The 18,429-nt window shown below is 43.6% G+C and overlaps 1 protein-coding gene across 2 annotated transcripts in view; it reads left to right on the forward strand.

Moving 5' to 3' along the window:
* CCDC9B (coiled-coil domain containing 9B) overlaps positions 1 to 18,429 on the forward strand; it is a 168,255-nt gene that overhangs the window by 75,096 nt on the left and 74,730 nt on the right. For both annotated transcript variants that reach the window (XM_043517364.1, XM_038408032.2), the window contains exons 2-4: positions 7,966 to 8,079; positions 11,710 to 11,814; positions 13,214 to 13,366. In XM_043517364.1, the coding sequence (XP_043373299.1) occupies positions 11,749 to 11,814; positions 13,214 to 13,366 (219 nt within the window). In that variant the 5' untranslated portion in view covers positions 7,966 to 8,079; positions 11,710 to 11,748. The remainder of the gene's footprint in view (positions 1 to 7,965; positions 8,080 to 11,709; positions 11,815 to 13,213; positions 13,367 to 18,429) is intronic.

Below are 18,429 nucleotides of genomic sequence, written 5' to 3' on the forward strand. Positions count from 1 at the left end.
GTGACACTATGTAATCCACTGTGCAAGGAGTTCAAAAGTCTGCAGAACAGGGGTATCAGAGGCCAGTATAGCCTGGGTAAGCAGAATGGTGTGGCAAAAAAGCCACCAGGTAAATCAAACATCTCCATAGATCCAAAGCCACTCAACAAGGAAAAGATACCACTGCCCACAGTTGATGACATCTTGTCAGAACTTTCCAAAGCCAGAATCTTTGTCACAGAATCAGGGTCTGTGATGTGAGGAACAGGTTTTTGCACATACCTTTGGCCAGAGTGTCCAGTATGCTGACAGCCTTCACAACACCATTTGGTTGCTACAGATGGCTGCACGTGATGAAGGGCGAAAACCCAGCCCCGGGCATGTTTCAGTGAAGACTCCTCCTGGACTGGAAGGACTGCCTTCAGTGAAAATAATTGCAGATGATATCCTCATTGTGGTGAAGTGAGCAATGATACAGAAGCTGGACAAGATCCTGATAGAAAACTACAAGCTTTTCTACAGCAATACAGGACAAGAACATACAACTTAACCCCGAAAACATGTGACTCAAACAGCGTGAGATGACATACCTTGGACATCTGCTTACAGCAATGGGACTGAAAGCAGATCTCAACAAGATCAAGGAAGTCAGAGACATGCCAGCTCCAGTGGATGTGGACAGTGCTTCATGGGAATGATAAATATTCTGTCCCAGTAATTACCACCCAGTAATAGTGCAATCAGACCACAAACCCCTAGAGACAAACACCTGTCAGGGATGATCTAGGTGTATTTTTGGTCCTGACTCAGAACAGGGGACTGAGGTCTCAACTCTTGAGGTCTCTTCCAGACTTACACTTCTATAATTCTATAGCAAAGCCTCTTATTAATACTCCAGAAAAGATTGTAAAGCATGTTGCTGCACCTCCAGGACTACTAGGTAAAGATCAGATATTGTCCAAGATGATTACCGGTGTTAGCTGACACCCTGAGCAAGGCGTAGATACAAGTTGGGGGAAAGGGATCAGGACACTGAATCCATAAACATGCTGCACTATCTCCCAGTTTTAACAGTGACGCTGATGGAAATAAAGAGTCTACATAAAAGAACATCCAGCTACCAGTGTGATGGGTTTGGTCACAGAGACCCCCTTGAGACTGTCACCTGATGTGCTGAAACTACCTCTGAGCCCATTTTCTTTGTCAGCTTGCGACTCCAGAACCCTGTCTTGTTGAGCCAGACATGCTAGCCTGCTGCAACACAGACCCAGGGTCTGAACCATGCACCCAAAGCTGCAGACTTAACTGAAAACAGCTCAGCAAGTACTCCTGTCTCCAGCACCCAGACTCCCAGCTCCCAATGGGATTCAAACCCAAATAAATCCGTTTTATTCTGTATAAATCTTATACAGGGTAAACTCATAAATTGTCCGCCCTCTATAACACTGATAAAGAGATATGAACAACTGTTTGCTCCCCTGGGTATTAATCACTTACTCTGGGTTTACTAATAAATAAAAGTGATTTTATTAAGAATAAAAAGTAGGATTTAAGTGGTTTAAAGTAATAACAGACAGAACAACGTAAGTTATCAAGCAAAATAAAATAAAACACGCAAGTCTAAGCCTAATACATTAAGAAACTGAATACAGGTAAATCTCACCCTCAGAGATGTTCCAATAAGCTTCTTTCACAGACTAGACTCCTTCCTAGTCTGGGCCCAATCCTTTCCCCGGTACAGTTCTTGTTAGTTCCAGCTCAGGTGGTAACTAGGGGATTTCTCATGACTGGCCCCCCTTTGTTCTGTTCCACCTCCTTTTTTAGCTTTGGCACAAGGCAGAAATCTTTTGTCTCTCTGGATCCCCACCCCTCCTTCTAAATGGAAAAGCACCAGGTTTAAGATGGATTCCAGTTCAGGTGACATGATCACATATCACTGTAAGACCTCCTTCTTCATTACCTAGTAGCTAGAAGACACGTACACAGGAAGGCTTGCAGGTAAACAAACCCATTCATAGTTCATTGATTCTGAAGCACACTTAATGGCTTCCATTTAACATGTTTACATCAGTAATACAAGTTTGTATCTTATTCTCCTAACTCCAGACATGGAGTAGATCATAAGCTTTGTAATGATACCTTACAAGAGACCTTTTGTATGGTGCATATTCCAGTTACATCATATTCACACTTATAAATATATTTCCATAAAACATATGGAGTGCAACGTCACAACCAGCAGTCAGGAGAAAGTAGGATGACCAGAAGACAAAAGCCAACTACCAATAGGAGCAGAAACATATTTTCAAAAGAAAGATTATCTGAGTTTGTAGAATAGAATCATAATTCAAAGACAGAGACCTGTTGTCCCACCTCGTTACGTAAAGATGTCATGCAAAAAAAATACATGCTTCACACTTGGTCATTGACAGCTCCCTTACATGGGCTTGAGAGTGTATTTACTGACTGGAAATGAACACACAATTCTGCTCCTTGCTAGAGGAGTGTGACACCTGCTGGTTATGTAATAATCACTAGCAGAAAGAGGCCGTTACTATATGAGCTGCCCACCTAACCTGGGAAAAGATGGGAGTGGAATTACCTTCAAGGAAAAGCAGTACTTATTACAGCGGACTATTATTCAAATTTGTGGGAGGTCAGTGCCCTTTCTGATGCAAGAAGCAAGTTAGTGACTGACAAACTTTGCGAGATATGGCATTTCAGACAATGTATTCACTGACTATGAAACTCAATTTGCCTTGGAAGAATTCAAGGAATTTGCAAGCAAATGGGAGTGTGACCACCACATCTCCTCTCCAGCATACACATAGAGTAACGGTAGGGTGAAATCAGCTGTGAAAACAGCCCAGAGACTGTTACACAAAGCTGCTTCTTCAGATCCGTCCCTTATTAGCATTTTTGGCACACAGGAATACCCCATCATGGGATGCCAAAACATGGGAGTCCAGAACAGACACTGATGGGATGAAGGACCAAAACTCTGCTACCAGGGAGAGGAGACTTGTTGCAGACAGAAGGTTGGAGACACTGCCGAGAGGAGATTGGCCAACAATCAGAGAAAGCAGGCCATATGGGTAGGTTAGCCAAGGACCTACCAGCTTTGGAGACACCAGAAGGAACGGACTAAAGATGTCATGAGGGATGCATTGGCAGCCAGGTCATATATGGTGACTATGCAAGAAGGACAAGTGATCCAAAAGAACAGGAGGCACTTAAGAGCCAGCAGACACAATACCCAGAGGAGCCCACAGAGATACAGAGATCATCATAGAATGGAGAAACGGTACCATCTGAAGGCCAACACCACAGGAAGAGACTCCACAGAAAGATAGTTTGGTAGACAGGTGACAGAGACAGAGATAGGTCACTCCTGGTGTGGTTATCTGTTGAGGAGACCAAACTATCTCAGACTATGTAACCAGCTGAGTCTGTGGCAAGGACAAGACTCCAACTTAACTACATGCTAGCAATCGCTGGCCGAAACAGAACAGATACGGAGTGGGGTTCTGCATGTCAATTATTTGCTTTTAAATTTTATATTAAAATGTTTGTAGAAGATGTATCATGATCAATGGAACTAGAGTTAGAGGGTCCCCGTTCCTGAACGGACTGTTATTGGTGGGTCACCAATGGAAACAGGGATCACCAGGACTTAGGCTGGAAGCAATGCAGCTATATGGACAGAGCACTGCTCAGGGTTTAATAAAGTTCCACTTGTTCAACGTAACCTGCTTTCTGCTTCATTTTTTTTCAATGAAACACAGGAGAACAGAATAGGCTCTCCATTGACTCTGCCTGGGCCTAGGCAGGGAAGAGCCCATCATTGGCCCTCTCCCAACATACAGCTCAGAGCCCAGTTATCAGGAGGAAGGAGGCACTGGAAGATCCCAAAACCCACCTGTGGGGCAGAGAGAAACGAGCTCTGTGGGTAAATTGGTGGGGGAATGGGATGAGCTTGGCTGAGGGATGCCAGCAGAGTCAATCAGCTTGTGTGTGGGGTGGGGGGTGCTGGATGGTGGGCTCAGCTGACAGGATCTTGTTGCCTGGGATGGACTGAGCTGAGGTGCAGAGGATGGACTAATGGGGCAAGGGATGGTCTGGAGGCCGATAATTGATTAGAGAGTCTGAGGGGAGAATGGCAGTGGTTGTGGGGAGCCAGATTTGATGGAGGGACCTGGGGCGAGAAGTGAATTGAATGATTAGGGATGGCAGATGCATTGATAAGGTGGGGGGGCCAACGTGTGGATTGGGGGTTGCTGGTTGGCAGAGGGTGGACTGCCCTTGGAAAAGATAGACTGATGGGCCTGAGGCAAAGCACAAAATACATTATGGGCAGACGGGAGGGCAGAAGATGGCTGGGCAGCAGATCATGGACAGTATCACCATCATGATTTTATCGTGAGTCTTGTGATATTTGATGTTCTTCTTAAAATCGCATCTGTAGGAATCAAGAGGCTGCAGGAGAATCTCAGCTTTCATTTAAAAAGTAAGTTTCTAGCTCTAGTGGGGTGTGAGCAGGAAGATAGAACATGGACAACAGACGGAGTTTGGGGTGAACGGAAGAGGGGAGTCAGGGACTAGAGGAAATCTAAGTTGAAAGGCATGAGGAGAGAGATCTGGGAGGAGAAGAGGTTGAGAATGAGTGAGACAAAGGTAAAAGCAGGGGAAAGGAAAACTGGTAAAGGAAAAGTTTAGAAACATTGGGTGTGGGGGAGCCTGTTTTTAGGAAAAACAGAAAAGAGAAGTGAGACCTAGAAGGAAAGAAAGTCAAATAGAGAAAGGACAAAAACTAAGGGAGACACAATCAGTGTGAAATGCTTACGTTGTTCAACAGCAGGTTGCGTGACAAATTATTATATAAAATCACATATTTGTGTGTCTGGTGCCTTTCTGTATGGGGCTTTGACAGGCCTGACGGTACTCGGGAGGTGGGTGTGAGAGTCTAACGTTCCTGCAGTATGTGTATAGACAACGTGGCCTCACTTGAAATCAACCAGTGCTGACATTTAACAGCAAAGTGTTAATGTCTGTGTGTATGTGCGTGATGAGAATGACATGAGGGATTTTTGACCCCACGGTTTTGCTGCACATTTCTTTGTGTTTTACTAGCCTAGAATTGGCTACTGACAAGTTATTTTAGAATTTTCAGTAAATGCTGTAGGGGCCTCTGGTTTTGTCTTTTTTTGTTTGCTTGTTTGGGACTAAATCTTTGTCTAAAATTTTATAAGGTGTTGGAGACTGTATCTGCTATGTCACAAGTTGTGGAGAGAGGACTTGGACCCTCCCATTGTATTTGTATTTTTTCATTACAGCTGCCCTCAGCCTCCAGCTTTTGTCTGGGTAGCTAAAGACCCAGCAAAGAGATTCCTGTTTACTGTTCATGTAGCCGTTTATAAAAATGCTTTGGGATGCAAGGTGCTATAGAAATCTAAGAGATCACTTAGAGGAGAATGTCGTTTTATATCTATATAGGTCCTTGCATACTACCAGTCTCTCAAAGCACTTTACACATCAATGTCAGTTAGAAACTGGCAGTCAGTGACTGTGTAGGCAGGACCCATAGTAGCCAATATGCTCTCAAGAATTGCTCTCACACAGCCATGGATATCACAAAAGATTTAACGACCAACCTGAGTTTTATCTAGTCCCAGATCTGAATCCAAATCTTTTTTCTGTCTGAGATCAGTTCAGTATGTTACAGGTCTCTCATCCCCTCTGCCTCCTCCCACTGCTTTTCCTTTCCTGACTCCCAGCGTGGCCCATAGCGCCTTTCCCACAACGTTCCAACAATCATCTGGTTCTATCCCTCTTTGTAACCTGTTCCAGCAGGTCCCAGGTCTCTGTGGCACCTCCTTTGGTTGTGTAAAATTCTGTCCAGACCTTGAAATCAGTGGAGTTGGACAGTGTACATCAGGGCAGAATCTAGCATCTACAAGATGCTACTGCAGGGCCCTGTAGTTGTGGCAGCTTCTGAATTAGACCCAGCTGCCCTTGTGTTCAAATTTTGTGTGCTTCGGAGGGCAGCAGCTAACTGGTGCACGCTCTATTGCACAACAGTGATGGGTGAAGGAAGAGGCCATTTTTGGCTAAGAATACTGAGATAAACCCTGACTCTTGCAAACGCTGTCACGGGATTGGTAATGTCTATTTAGAACAGACAGGACCTGAGGTTTGAAGGCCTTTTTTGAAAGACTCCCGCACAGTGAAGTATAGAGAACTCATCTTATTTACTTCTGAAGGATACAGGGCTGAGTCTACCCAGCTGAGAGGTGAATCTGTGTTTCCAAAGGGCCTGGGTATTTCAAACTCAAGCTCTAGACTGTTTCTGTGGCCATTAGTCAGATAGGTTCCACTAGTGTAATTATATTCCTGTAGCTATAAAGCAAACCAGCTTTAGATCGGATCCTTAAATTTTACTTTTTCTGCTGAGAGATTTTGTGCTGATGCCCCATGCCTCAAACTTTTGGAGGGTCTCTCAAGGGGACGTGCATAGAGGTGGCTCACAGAAAGCACTTTCAACACTGATCTAAACTAGTGTGATTCTGAGGGGCAGCATTGCCAGAACTAACAAAAAATGCTCTAGTGTTAGTGCAGGAGGTGCTGCTCAGCCTGGGAATGACTGAGAGCTAATAATGAGCCAAGGCAGTGATTTGCATCTTATGGGTTGGGAAAACCAACCACATTGTGGTCTGTAGTTCCCAGGACCCTTTCTATGTCATGGGGTAGGGAACGGAGAGGTTGTGACCACAGGAAGAAGGAGTTTAGTTCTACACCTTCTCTGCAGTGAATATGTTAAATGTGAAACCTTCATCAGCTCAAGGCATAAGGAAAGATGAGTGTTGGTCTTGCTACAACCTGACTTTCTTTTATAATAGAACAGCAGCTGTGAAATATTGCCCTAAGCTAACACCTGCTTATTGAGAGGTTGGTGATAGTTTAATTAAATGCATTTGTAAGTCCCTTAAATCTTTTCTTATTCTATCGGTTATTTATTACTGTTACACATAACAGAATGCAGATAACATATCTGATGACTTACAAGGCAGATCTACAGAATATGATCAAAGGGAACAGAGTCCAGCCTTAAAAAACAGGTTGATACTAAGGCAGTAAAGTGGTGGCACTGGACACTCAAGCTTGCAGTGCCCACAAACCCAACATAATCAACTTGCTATACCACAAACCCAGCATTCACTTCCCTCCCCTTTGCCCCCAGCCCTTGTTACATGGTTGTGTGTGTGAACAGAGCAGAACAGTGAATTTGCCATGCTCTCTGAAGCATTCAGATATTCCGGTGACTGATAAGCATTATAAAAACACCTTTTAAAAAAGTAAACACAGATGTAGCACTTCAGAAATCTAAGCAATTTCATCTAGCTGCTTCACTCAGACACAGACTAGAGCAGAGTCTAGAAAAATGTGCCAATATGTTGTACTGATGTGTACCCATAACAGTCAAATTGGACTAGCTGTTGCTGGCTCACTGAAAGTCAGCACTTTGTTCCAGAGGTTGCTATCTGGTACTCCAGAATTTTTGAAATGTACATCTGTAAGCCTTGTGGTTGCCAAGATACCCATCAAAATGCAAATAGGATGGGGAGCATGCCTGAGAAAGACTGACATAATAATTCAAAGAATTGTGAACTACCTCATTCAACTGAATAGGGTGTTAGCACTGAAACCTAACAATGATGATTTAAATATCAACATAGTTAACTATTTCACTGCTGATCAAAGCATATAAGAAAAGAGAGAGACAACTCTGTTATGGTGAATTCAGCCTACTCTGAGTAGCCTCTCGTTTTGGTGTTTCAAGTAGACAGAGCTTGGTTGTGGGCAGAGCTTGGACCCCTCCTTTTTTCTGCCCAGTGTGACCCCCTACCCCTCCTTGATACAAACAGAGTGAAGGGGCATGTGCATTGTGGGCTGTAGGTGGAGTCAGAGAAACTGTCCTTGTGTCATCAGGCTGCCTCGGTGGATGATGCCGTGCTGAGGAAAAAAGAGCAGAAAGATGTTGAACTGGATAAGAAAATCCTGGCTTTGCGGAAAAAGAATGAAGCTCTCATACGAAGGTACCAGGTAAGTTTGCCCCACTGCCTACCTGGATTTTATCTTCTTCAGCCCCATGTCAGAGCCATTTCCACTAACACTAACCGATGTGTCTGCTGAATGTTGCTCATTTTAATAATTCCTGGCAGGGATGTGGAACCTAGCTAGATAAGATCCATCACATAGGAAAGTGTTCAGGTTCTGCCCTTGGGTATGGCTGCTTAATGGCAATTGACTTCAGAAGGAGTTATGCATGACCATCCAAGGACATGAGTTTAGTAAGACAACATTTAGAAATATGTATGAGCTCATTAGATCAGATCCTCAGTTGCCATGAATGAACCTAGCTCATTGACTGCAGAAGAGCTTTGCCAATGTACAGCAGTTCAAGCTCTGTGTTTATTGGAGTTGGGGGATTGAAGAAGAAAATGCTTGGTAATGTAAACCCATCTCTCTCTCTCTCGCCCTTCACCCTCACATCTTTCTTGCCATTTCCTTTTATTTCTTTCCTATCCTTCTCTGCCCCTTTCTGGCTTTACCCCTTCTTATACCATGTCCACCTAAATATAACTTGCTTTCTCCATTCATCCCCACTTGGGGTTTCTCTCTGGCTTTCTATTCTCCCTCCTTCTCCCATCTATCTTGGCTTCTCCCTTTTTGCCCTCTATCTTTCCTATTGCCCCAATCTCATTTTCTTGTGTATCTAGGAGGGTCTAGACTCTTTTAAACCCTCCACCACTCTCCAAAAAAATCTTTTGCAATCTCCCCTGCCCTTGATCACAGGGGATCCCTTATCCTTTCGATTGCTGCTGGATGGGCCAATAGGCTAACTCCATATTTTGTTGTCTCTCTCCTTGCATTCTTGCTCTCCATTACCATGCCCTCCATTAAATGATCTAAGTATTCATGCAGAACACTGACATATTAAGCAGAAGTGCCAGGAGGCAAGGTAGAAAAGAGGTGTTGGCTTTGTCAAAGAACACAGCTGGGATGGGGCAGTCTCTGTGTGCTGGCTCCCATACTGAGATAGATCTTGAAAAATCAGCTCTGTTTGTGGTGCAGTCAACATCTGCTAAGGTTACAGCAGACTGGCTGGGGCCCTATGCCAGGCCATATACTAAACATAGGCTTCATTAGCCCATTGGTTATTTCAGCCCTGGTCACCTAGGGTAGGAGAAAGAACTTCCAGCCACGTCTTATTTTTCTCCCTGGATAAATATCTTGTGTGCTGAGAAAGTCTGAAAAAGAAGGAGTATTGCTCACATGGCAGGAGCCTCCCCTTCTTGGTTAAAGATGTTCTCCCAGCACTAGAGATGGTCAGTAACCAAGGTCCAAATACCTTAGAGCTTAGGAGTATTTCAAATTTAACCTGGACCCAAATCCAAATTTGGCAAGTAGCCTCTGGTTCAGCAATCGGTTGAACCAAATCCCAAGATTAAATGTTGGGATGTTTGAAATTTGGATCCAGATTTGAATGATTAAGACTGATTAAATGCCATGCTTTTCCTTAGCAGACATCCACACTTTACCTCCTTTCTACATAAAGCGTGCATGGATTCCCCCTTCCTGCTCACTGCAAGGAAAATGGGCATAATGAAAGGTTATGGGAAGGCTTAAAAGTCACAAGTGGTCAGGGAAAGGAATTGACAGCCCTGTGTCAATCAACTCCCTAGCCTCCATCACTTGGCTTGTGGAATAGGAATCCAGGCCTCAGTTTTCCTCTCTAGGCTCACAGAAAATGCCCCCTCCTACTCGCCATGTGGTTCAAGTAACATTCCCACCCTTGGGACCTGGTTCATAGACACAATGCCATTAGTAAAAGTAGTTCCTCCCCTGCACAGCAGGAGTTCACAAACTGGGCATAGTCCTTTCTGCCCCCTTGGCCTTGGAGATAGCGCAACCCATTAAACATAAACAGTTCCCTCTCTCTTCCCCTGGAGCCAGGTCTCTCAGCCTCCTCCAGGCTCCATAAGCAATCCACTCTCTGCTTGGCTCATAGCCTCATTCTCTAGTGCAGGGTGCTCTGCAGCTCAGCCCCCCTCTCAGTTTTCTAATCCATAAGCCTCTCTGCCTGGCTGCTATGGAGAGCCCTATACTTCCACAGGCCCAGGTCTCTCTCCCAGGCTATCCACCTGGTCCATGTGGTAAGCCCCCTCCCAGGTCATTGCCCAACACTGGAACTTTCCTCTCTACTGTTCCTGCCTGAGGGTACCTCTACACTAGAGCTGGGAGCATGCTTCCCAGCTTGGGTGAACAGACACACACTAGCTGTGCTCAAGCTAGTGCACTAAAAATAACTGTGTAGTCAGGGGTAGCACAGGGAGCAGATTGGGCTAGCTGCCTGAGTACAAAACTGCCTGGACCCTCTGTGTATATACCCTGGCAGGCAGCTAGCCTAAACAGCCCTGCTATATTGCTATTTTTAGTGAGCTAGCTCATCTGTCTACCTGAGCTGGGAAGCATGCTCCCAGCTGCAGTGTAGATGTATTGGGAGCAAGGGTGCTGGAACAATTTTTATAGTGGGGGTGCTGAGAGCCATTGAACCAAACTGTAAACCAGGGGTCTCAAACTCAATTCACCCCTTAGGGCCAGTGCCAGTTCTCAAATCCCCCCCCAGCGGGCCAATAATGTCACTGAAGATGGTGTTCAGAAAAGAAAACATTTATATTGTAGTTTTTATTTTGAATTTCTTAGAAATAATAAAACTGTCATACAACTTTATACAATTCTTTGCCTGCCAGAGAGATTTTAGTGTTCGCCAGACACCTGGCAACACTTCAGTTGTCAGTTTGTTGACGTTTGGCCTCCGTGACTGAGCAGCTGAAACCTTCAGGATTGCAGCAAGGTGGGCATCAGATAATTGTTTTCAGTATTTTGACTTGTATATATTCATTGTGGAAAAAATGTGAATGCTGCCTCCACGGCTGACTCTGCCCGGCAACTAGTGATGGTATCTCTGTCCCTCTCCCACAGCCAATGGGAGCTGTGGGAGGTGGTGCCTGCAGCAGACATTGCCAGCAGCATGTCTGATTGCGTGTCTCCTCCACCAGCCAGAGGTTCTCGGGTCGCAAATGGCCTGCAGGCAGGGACTTTGAGACCCCTGCTGTAAACCATGTGTATAATGGAAAACACTTCAAGCCAGGGCATGCGGCAGCATCCCCTGAACTCTTAGTTCCAGCACCTATGATGCGGAGAGGCAGGAAGCCTTGTATCCTATAGATCACATGCTTGTTACTTGTCATATACCCTGGGACTACAGTTCCCAGTTCTAAAGGCCTGGGGCTGATAAAAGATGACCAGGGAGCACATGCACTCAAGGAACAGAACTCTGGTACAGCTTTCTTGGAGAATGAGCTGTGTTGAGAGTGCATTGACAAGAGACACACAGCAAGTTGACTTTCTTTCAAAATGTTGTGTTAGCCCCTGTATTCCCCAGGAGGAATGCAAAATAGGAAAATGGGCCATGACTGTACCTAGCCTGAGGTCCCAGTGAGCACAGAAATCACCTGGCCTTTGCTTCTGTGGTTCATTATGATGGCTCTGGCCCCTTGCTGTTGTACATGCAAAGCTCATGGTCCTTTCCTCTCCCTGCCTGAGTGGGTTTGATTTGTCACAGACCTATAGAAGTTCTGATATTGGATGTGGACTTGACTGTTTCAGGAAATAGAAGAGGACAGAAAGCGAGCAGAGCAGGAGGGGATGGCTGTCACTTCCAGGAGACCCAAGCAGGATGGTCTGACTATTACTATCACCAAGGCTCATAATGTAAGTCTTGCTTCCCTTTTAATACAAGTGAACTTCTCACTAAAGAATCCCTTCCTTATGAACTCAGAGCTACTATCTCTGGAGTAGGCAGTATGTACAACAGGCATTCAGAGTATCAGGAATCAGAACCTAACCACTCCCCAAAAGACTTAAGTGTTCCGAACAGATTCATGCACAGATATACATTAGCCTGCACACATAAACCTGTTCCCACAGATGCAAGCATGTACACAAATACAAGCAAGCATATATGTGTACATGTACATATGCACACTCACATGTATATGAACTCCCAGACATTAATGCAAACATAGTCACAGACATATATCCAAAATAAACATGCTTTATTTCTGCTGTAGGGTGAAAATCAGGAGTTCCAAATGTGTGTCAAGGTGTGGATTTAACTGTAGAACACACAAGAAGAAAATATCATAGGTCAGGGCATTCTCCCTCCTTCCCTTAAACAAGGGTCAGCCTTAAGAACAAGGAAAACAAGTGGCCTTTAAGGATTCCCATGCATGGTTTCTGATAGGGTTTCCCATGCAAACTCTGCAACTCATGGGCTGTTTCAGTCTTTTTTTATATCTCTGGGTCTAGAGGGGGATTAAACAAATCACCAAAAGACAGTCCTCCCATTCACTAGCAGCAGGATTAGAGAGGAAGCAATTCATGGCCTGATCCACCCCTCCCAGCACTTTAGGCCCAACACATCACAAGCATGCAGCCCTGTGTTAAAATGAATGCAATGACAGCAGAGCTCATGGAGTAAGTAGCCCAAACGTACCCTTGTCTCTTTTCTCTGATGTTGGATTGTTCACACAATTACTTTATTAGGTTCATTTGTAGACTGCCTTCCCCTCTTTCCAGCAACCCACTGGCCCTTGCTTTACTGTAGGCTTGCACTGTTGCACCATTTTTTCCCTTTCATACAGGAGATGAAAGATATTAACCAGAAACTGAACATTTTGTGGACTAGATTGTCCAACCCTTATAATGATGAGCACTTCCTCACACCACCAGTCTGCTGGTGTCAACAATAAGTGATCAGCACCAGGAGTTAGGGTTGCACAATCTAGCCATAAGCGTTAACAAGAAAATGACGACATCTGTTTCCTAAACCTTTGACATTTTAGTCTGAAATGTCAGATTTGTAAGTGCAATGGGTTTTCCAGACTTAGATTTGTGGGTTTCACTTCTAATCAGACAAAGTGCCTGTTGTTTCGCTCTTTGGAAGAATGTTATGATATTGTCATGGGAGCGAAAAGCATCCCGTGGAGCAAGTCCTAACATTTCCACAGCTGCCCTCTCCCAGCTGTTGAGGCTGAGCTGTTCCTAAAATGGAAACACGCTGGTAACCCCAAAAGGACCTGTTTTCTAACCAGACCGATTGGCTTTTCAGGAGAAAAGGGTGGTGAGTGAGAAATGGGGAAGCAGCTGCCCAGGGTTTGGAGTCGGCAGTGAGGAGGAAGATGAGGAGGAAGCAGATCATATGTTTACATTCAGGATGGGGAAGAGGATGCAGCTGGCTGTTACTATGGACAACAAACCCAAGGTGAGTCTTTAAAATGATGCATCATTCGAGACTTAACACATTGCTTTCTTTGAGCTGTAAGGGGTCCCAGGTCTCATTCTCTCAACTTGGAGCTTTGTTCAATGTCTTCTTGTTCCTTACTGCATTGATGCTTGCAATTACTTCCTTGATGTTTGTATTGCTGCCAAGTCCAGGATTAATACAAAAGGACTCCCTATTTAATACACTTCTGTGATCTGTGCGTACATGGTGATTCTCTGGATTCCTCCTGCCAAAGGTGTCCCATTTCCAAGCCTAGTAAAGCTGACAGTAATTTCTATACCATTCCCCATTTTACACTTCTGGCTTACTCTCAGAGATGAGATACCATCAGTAGTCACAAAAAGAAAAGGAGCACTTGTGGCACCTTAGAGACTAACAAATGTATTTGAGTATAAGCATTCAGTGGACTGAATGCATCTGATGAAGCGAGCTGTAGCTCACGAAAGCTTATGCTCAAATAAATTTGTTAGTCTCTAAGATGCCACAAGTACTCCTTTTCTTTTTGCGAATACAGACTAACACGGCTGCTACTCTGAAATCTGTCATCAGTAGTCAGTTACAGCTGCGAGTTAAACTGGACTTGAAAAACATTCAGATGCTAACTTGAAGCACAGGTTGGTGCCTTAAAAAGGGAAACTTCTAAAGTGTGTCAGACTTAGACTTTTGCTTCTTGGTCACTGGCTTGAACTAGAAATGGACCTGAACCTCACACTTTAGGGAAGTTCCAATTTGAATATGGATCTGAAATTCACAGCTTGGGCCCATTTCTAGTTAGAATCCAACCCAGGTGGGTGGAACCAGAAATTTTTGCATCTGATGACTGGGTTTTGGGCTATATATATTCTATTTATAAAATGCACTCCTTACATCCTCTAGACATACATTCAAACCATTGCCAGCTGTTATCTCAATCCAGTTCCCAATGGACAGATGTCCACATCACTAGTCACCATCACAACTGGCACCCTTGCTAGCAATCTCTGCAGATTGACCAGGCATGGAAACTGATCATTTGTTTCAATTTTAGGTATGGTCCCTCCAAATCATGGTTGAGACACATGAGGAAGGTTTCAGAATAGCAGCTGTGTTAGTCTATATTTGCAAAAAGAAAAGGAGTACTTGTGGCACCTTAGAGACTAACAAATTTATTTGAGCATAAGCTTTTGTGAGCTACAGCTCACTTCATCGGATGCATTTGTTACACCTTCACAGCCCTTTCTGTGCCTATGGCTGTCAATTCAACACTTTCTCTCAGCACTAAAATATAATTAAAAGCAAGAGAAACAATTTACATTAAATTTGAATCCCATTCACCATTAATGTGTTTTTCACAGTACGTCTTCCTACCTTTGCTAATTATTGAAGATATTTGTGTTTTTAAAAGAATTGGCCCCTTCCCAATCCACCTTCTCTTGTTATTTGATCCTGCAGTGAATGCTTATTCTGTGTTTCAGGTTGCTGCCAAGCCAGGCACTATGGGTTTTCCTTTCCATGTCTGATTAACAGGCAGAAGTCACCAATCCTGAACTTTCTGTGCCCTCAGGAGCTCCAACAGCTGCCTCCAGCTGCATAGAGTCAGTCCCTTTCCTCTGCCTCTGAACTGATCAGTCACAGCAGTGCCCCTTCTGCTGAGAAGAGTCAAAACCAGAGTTGCTAAATTCAATACATTTGCTATGGAAATGAAAAAGAAACACTAAGTAAAATGAGGACACCAGTCCACCACCTGTAATGAAACTATACTGTACACTCCAGGCAGATAGTTATGTCCAATAGATGAAAGTGGTAACATTTCTCATTCAATGTTCCCTCTAATTTTTAACAGGCTGTGTGCGCAAAAAATTTCTTCTGTGCCGCCGCTGAAGCAAAAAAAAAAGCCGGCTTGCCAAAGCCGCAGTGCACGCGATGTTTTGCCGTGTGCGCAGGGTTTAAGAGCGGTGTGCATGCGCACAGCTTAGAGGGAACAGTGTACCAGACCCTTATTCAGTTCCACAAAGTTCTAAACAAAGAGAAAAGTAGATACCTGGATGTCCATTGCATACCAAGCACTTGAAAGTGCGACAGTCACCCAATGTCAAAGTTGACAAAGTGGGACCCTCATCTTTTCCACAACTTTCTCCATATTACAGCATTGCTATTGTGACATTAGAGTTAAGGTTGAGATGGGGTTTTTCTACAAACCCCTGATCATCAATCACGCATAACCATGGCAAACTCAGATCATTAATCATTTGGGTGTACTACTGACCACAAAGGCAGTAAATGGCTTTTCTTCAGATGAAAATGAACTAAACCACAGTGAAGCGCTATAGATATACAATCACAGAGAAAGGTATCAACTGATGGGCTAGTTATATCCTACATTTCACTGATTCCTTGGGATAATATCCACACAAGACCTGTTTATGGACTGACACTGGACTCACAAAAAAGTAGGCCAGAAATAAAAGGAGTACTTGTGGCATCTTAGAGACTAACAAATTTATTTGAGCATAAGCTTTCGTGAGCTACAGTTCACGTCTTCCTCCAATGAATGCTGAGTTCATTTTATCATGGCGGCTGAAAGAGGAGACCAATGAAGCAGGCACAATGCTTTGGGACTCTGGAAGGGTAAACCAGACGGCAGATGCCAAACCTTCAGGGTGATGAGACTTTCCAGGACATTTTTTTACCCTACCCGGGAGTAAATGATATTATTGTGAGAGAAGGGATCCTGTTTCTGGGCAGAAATCCCTATGTCCTTACTCAGATTGTACTAGTTTCTTACTCAAGCAAGCTCGCATGGAAGTAAAACATTAAAGTGGCTACAGTTGCCACTGAAATCAGTGGGAATCTGCCTGAGCAGACACTGAATAAAAGCAGAGCAAGGACCTCAGGTTCTGGCTCTTTATTCTGGAATTAACTGGTTTATTTTGGTAGCTCTCAAAACAAAACAAAACTAGGTGTTCATAGGATGATGTAGATGGACAATACAGCCACTTTAGAATACCGTATATATCAGGAATTAAGATGCTTTCCAGGAATGAAGGAGATGCTAAGTCTAGTCATGTGGTCAGAAAGAATGCTATAATGGTGTTTTGTGTCCCAGGGGTACATAATTGTTAAAGATGATAAGTTAAGCAGAACTAGAATTCTTCTTGGGAATTAGTCTCTTCACCAACAAGCCCGCCAGATGATTGTAAGCAGATGGAGATTTCCATTCGTCTGCTTCTTTGTATCAGTAGCCAACTTCCAGAGCAGTAAATTCATAACAGACAGACATTTCAAATAGCCTAAGCATTCCTGACCAAACTCTCCTTTATGAAAAGAACTAAAACTGGTAACAAAAATATGATGCTGGGTCATCCTGGTGGCTCCCAGCTGGCCCAGAAGAGCAGGGTATACAGAACTAATTGGCTAACCCCAGATGCAGGGCTTTGAAATGCCCCCTTCGTCCCCAACAGGACGGCTCTAGGCACCAGCAAAGCAAGCACATGCTTGGAGCAGCACAATTCCAGGGGCGCCCTTCTGGCCACCCTTTATTTTTGCTTGGGTAGCATTCTGGCCACCCCCCCCCCTTTTTTTTTTGGTTTGGGCAGTTGCGCTCTTGGAACTTGGGGTGGAAATTTTTTTGCTTGGGGTGGCAAAAAACCTAGAGATGGCCCGGGTCCCCAAATGCTGTCTCTGAGACATCCACTGTGAAAAGTATTATGTCTACAAGCTTGATCAGAGACTGTTAGAAAAGGTAGAAGTCATCCAAAAAGTTACCTCTTCACTTCTACTGGTGAAGTCTGTGTGTCCATGCACAAAGATAAAAAGAATCCCAGCTGCATCTTCTGCTCTATCAGAAGTTATTTGCCAAGAAGGGCTTGATAAAGATCTGTCAGTTAGTATTGTAAGGATACAAGCCTCGGTGCTCAGTTACGTGAGGGTCTGATGTACCCTGTGGGTCTGATCCTGTTCTAATTGAAGTCAGTGATTTTGCCATTGACTTCAGTGGGAGCAAGAGTAAACCCCCTGAAAGGACTCACTAAATAACAACTTGAATTGAATTCTTAAAAAGCTGCCTTTTCACCTTTAAAAGCTTTAGAACAGAGAGGATGTTTTTCCAGTGAAGATGGGCACTTAATTCACTCAGAATGGTGAGTGTCATAGTATTGATTATTAATAATAATGAAACATTTATTAGATAACTGTAATTTTCACTCCATGCATCTGAACTGGGTTTTTTTACCCACGAAAGCCTATGCCCAAATAAATCAGTTAGTCTTTAAGGTGCCACTGGACTCCTCGTTGTTTAAGTGAGAGAAGAATCAGTCCCACCGACTCTAAACAGGAAGGCTCACTTCACTCAACAAATGTAGAATCTAATTGCACTCTACAATTTGAAGTAAAATTGAGAAAGTAAACAAACACATAAATAGTGAAAAGTAAGCCAGATTTCAAAGATTTGTTTAGTTATAAAATCCAAAGTATTACAAGTATATATCACATTATAAGAACATAAATAGAGGAGAATAGAAAAAAGGAACTAAAATAAATACATGTTTTTATCTTGATAGTATCCCTTTGAAACATTCAGTTAAGTACAATTCATAACATCCCATTCAAACATCCTGTGTTTTGACTGGCCAGTTGTGTGTGTTCATGGAGGTTTATTGATATTACTCATGACATGATTCAATAAATGAGAAATGGGATGTTTATCAAAGCCAGAATCTAATAACCCCTTAACTTTGTAGATGTTTGAATGGTTGACTCTAAAAAAGATTTGGGATCATGATGAATAATCAGAGGAACATGAGTTCCCAGTGCAATGCTGTGTCCAAAAGGGTTAATGCAATTCTTGGATGCATAAACAGAGGAAATCTCAAATTGGAGTAGAGAGGTTATTTTACCTCTATACTGTGGTGCAGCCACTGCTAGAATACTGTGTCTAGTTCTGGTGTCCACAATCCAAGAAGGATGCTGATAAATTGGAGTTCAGAGAAGAGCCATGAGAATGATGAAAACAGTCAGACTCAAGGAGCTCCATCTATTTGGTTTAACAAAGAGACAGTTAAAGG

Source organism: Dermochelys coriacea, chromosome 6, assembly GCF_009764565.3.
Source record: "Dermochelys coriacea isolate rDerCor1 chromosome 6, rDerCor1.pri.v4, whole genome shotgun sequence".
Taxonomy (NCBI): domain Eukaryota; kingdom Metazoa; phylum Chordata; order Testudines; family Dermochelyidae; genus Dermochelys; species Dermochelys coriacea.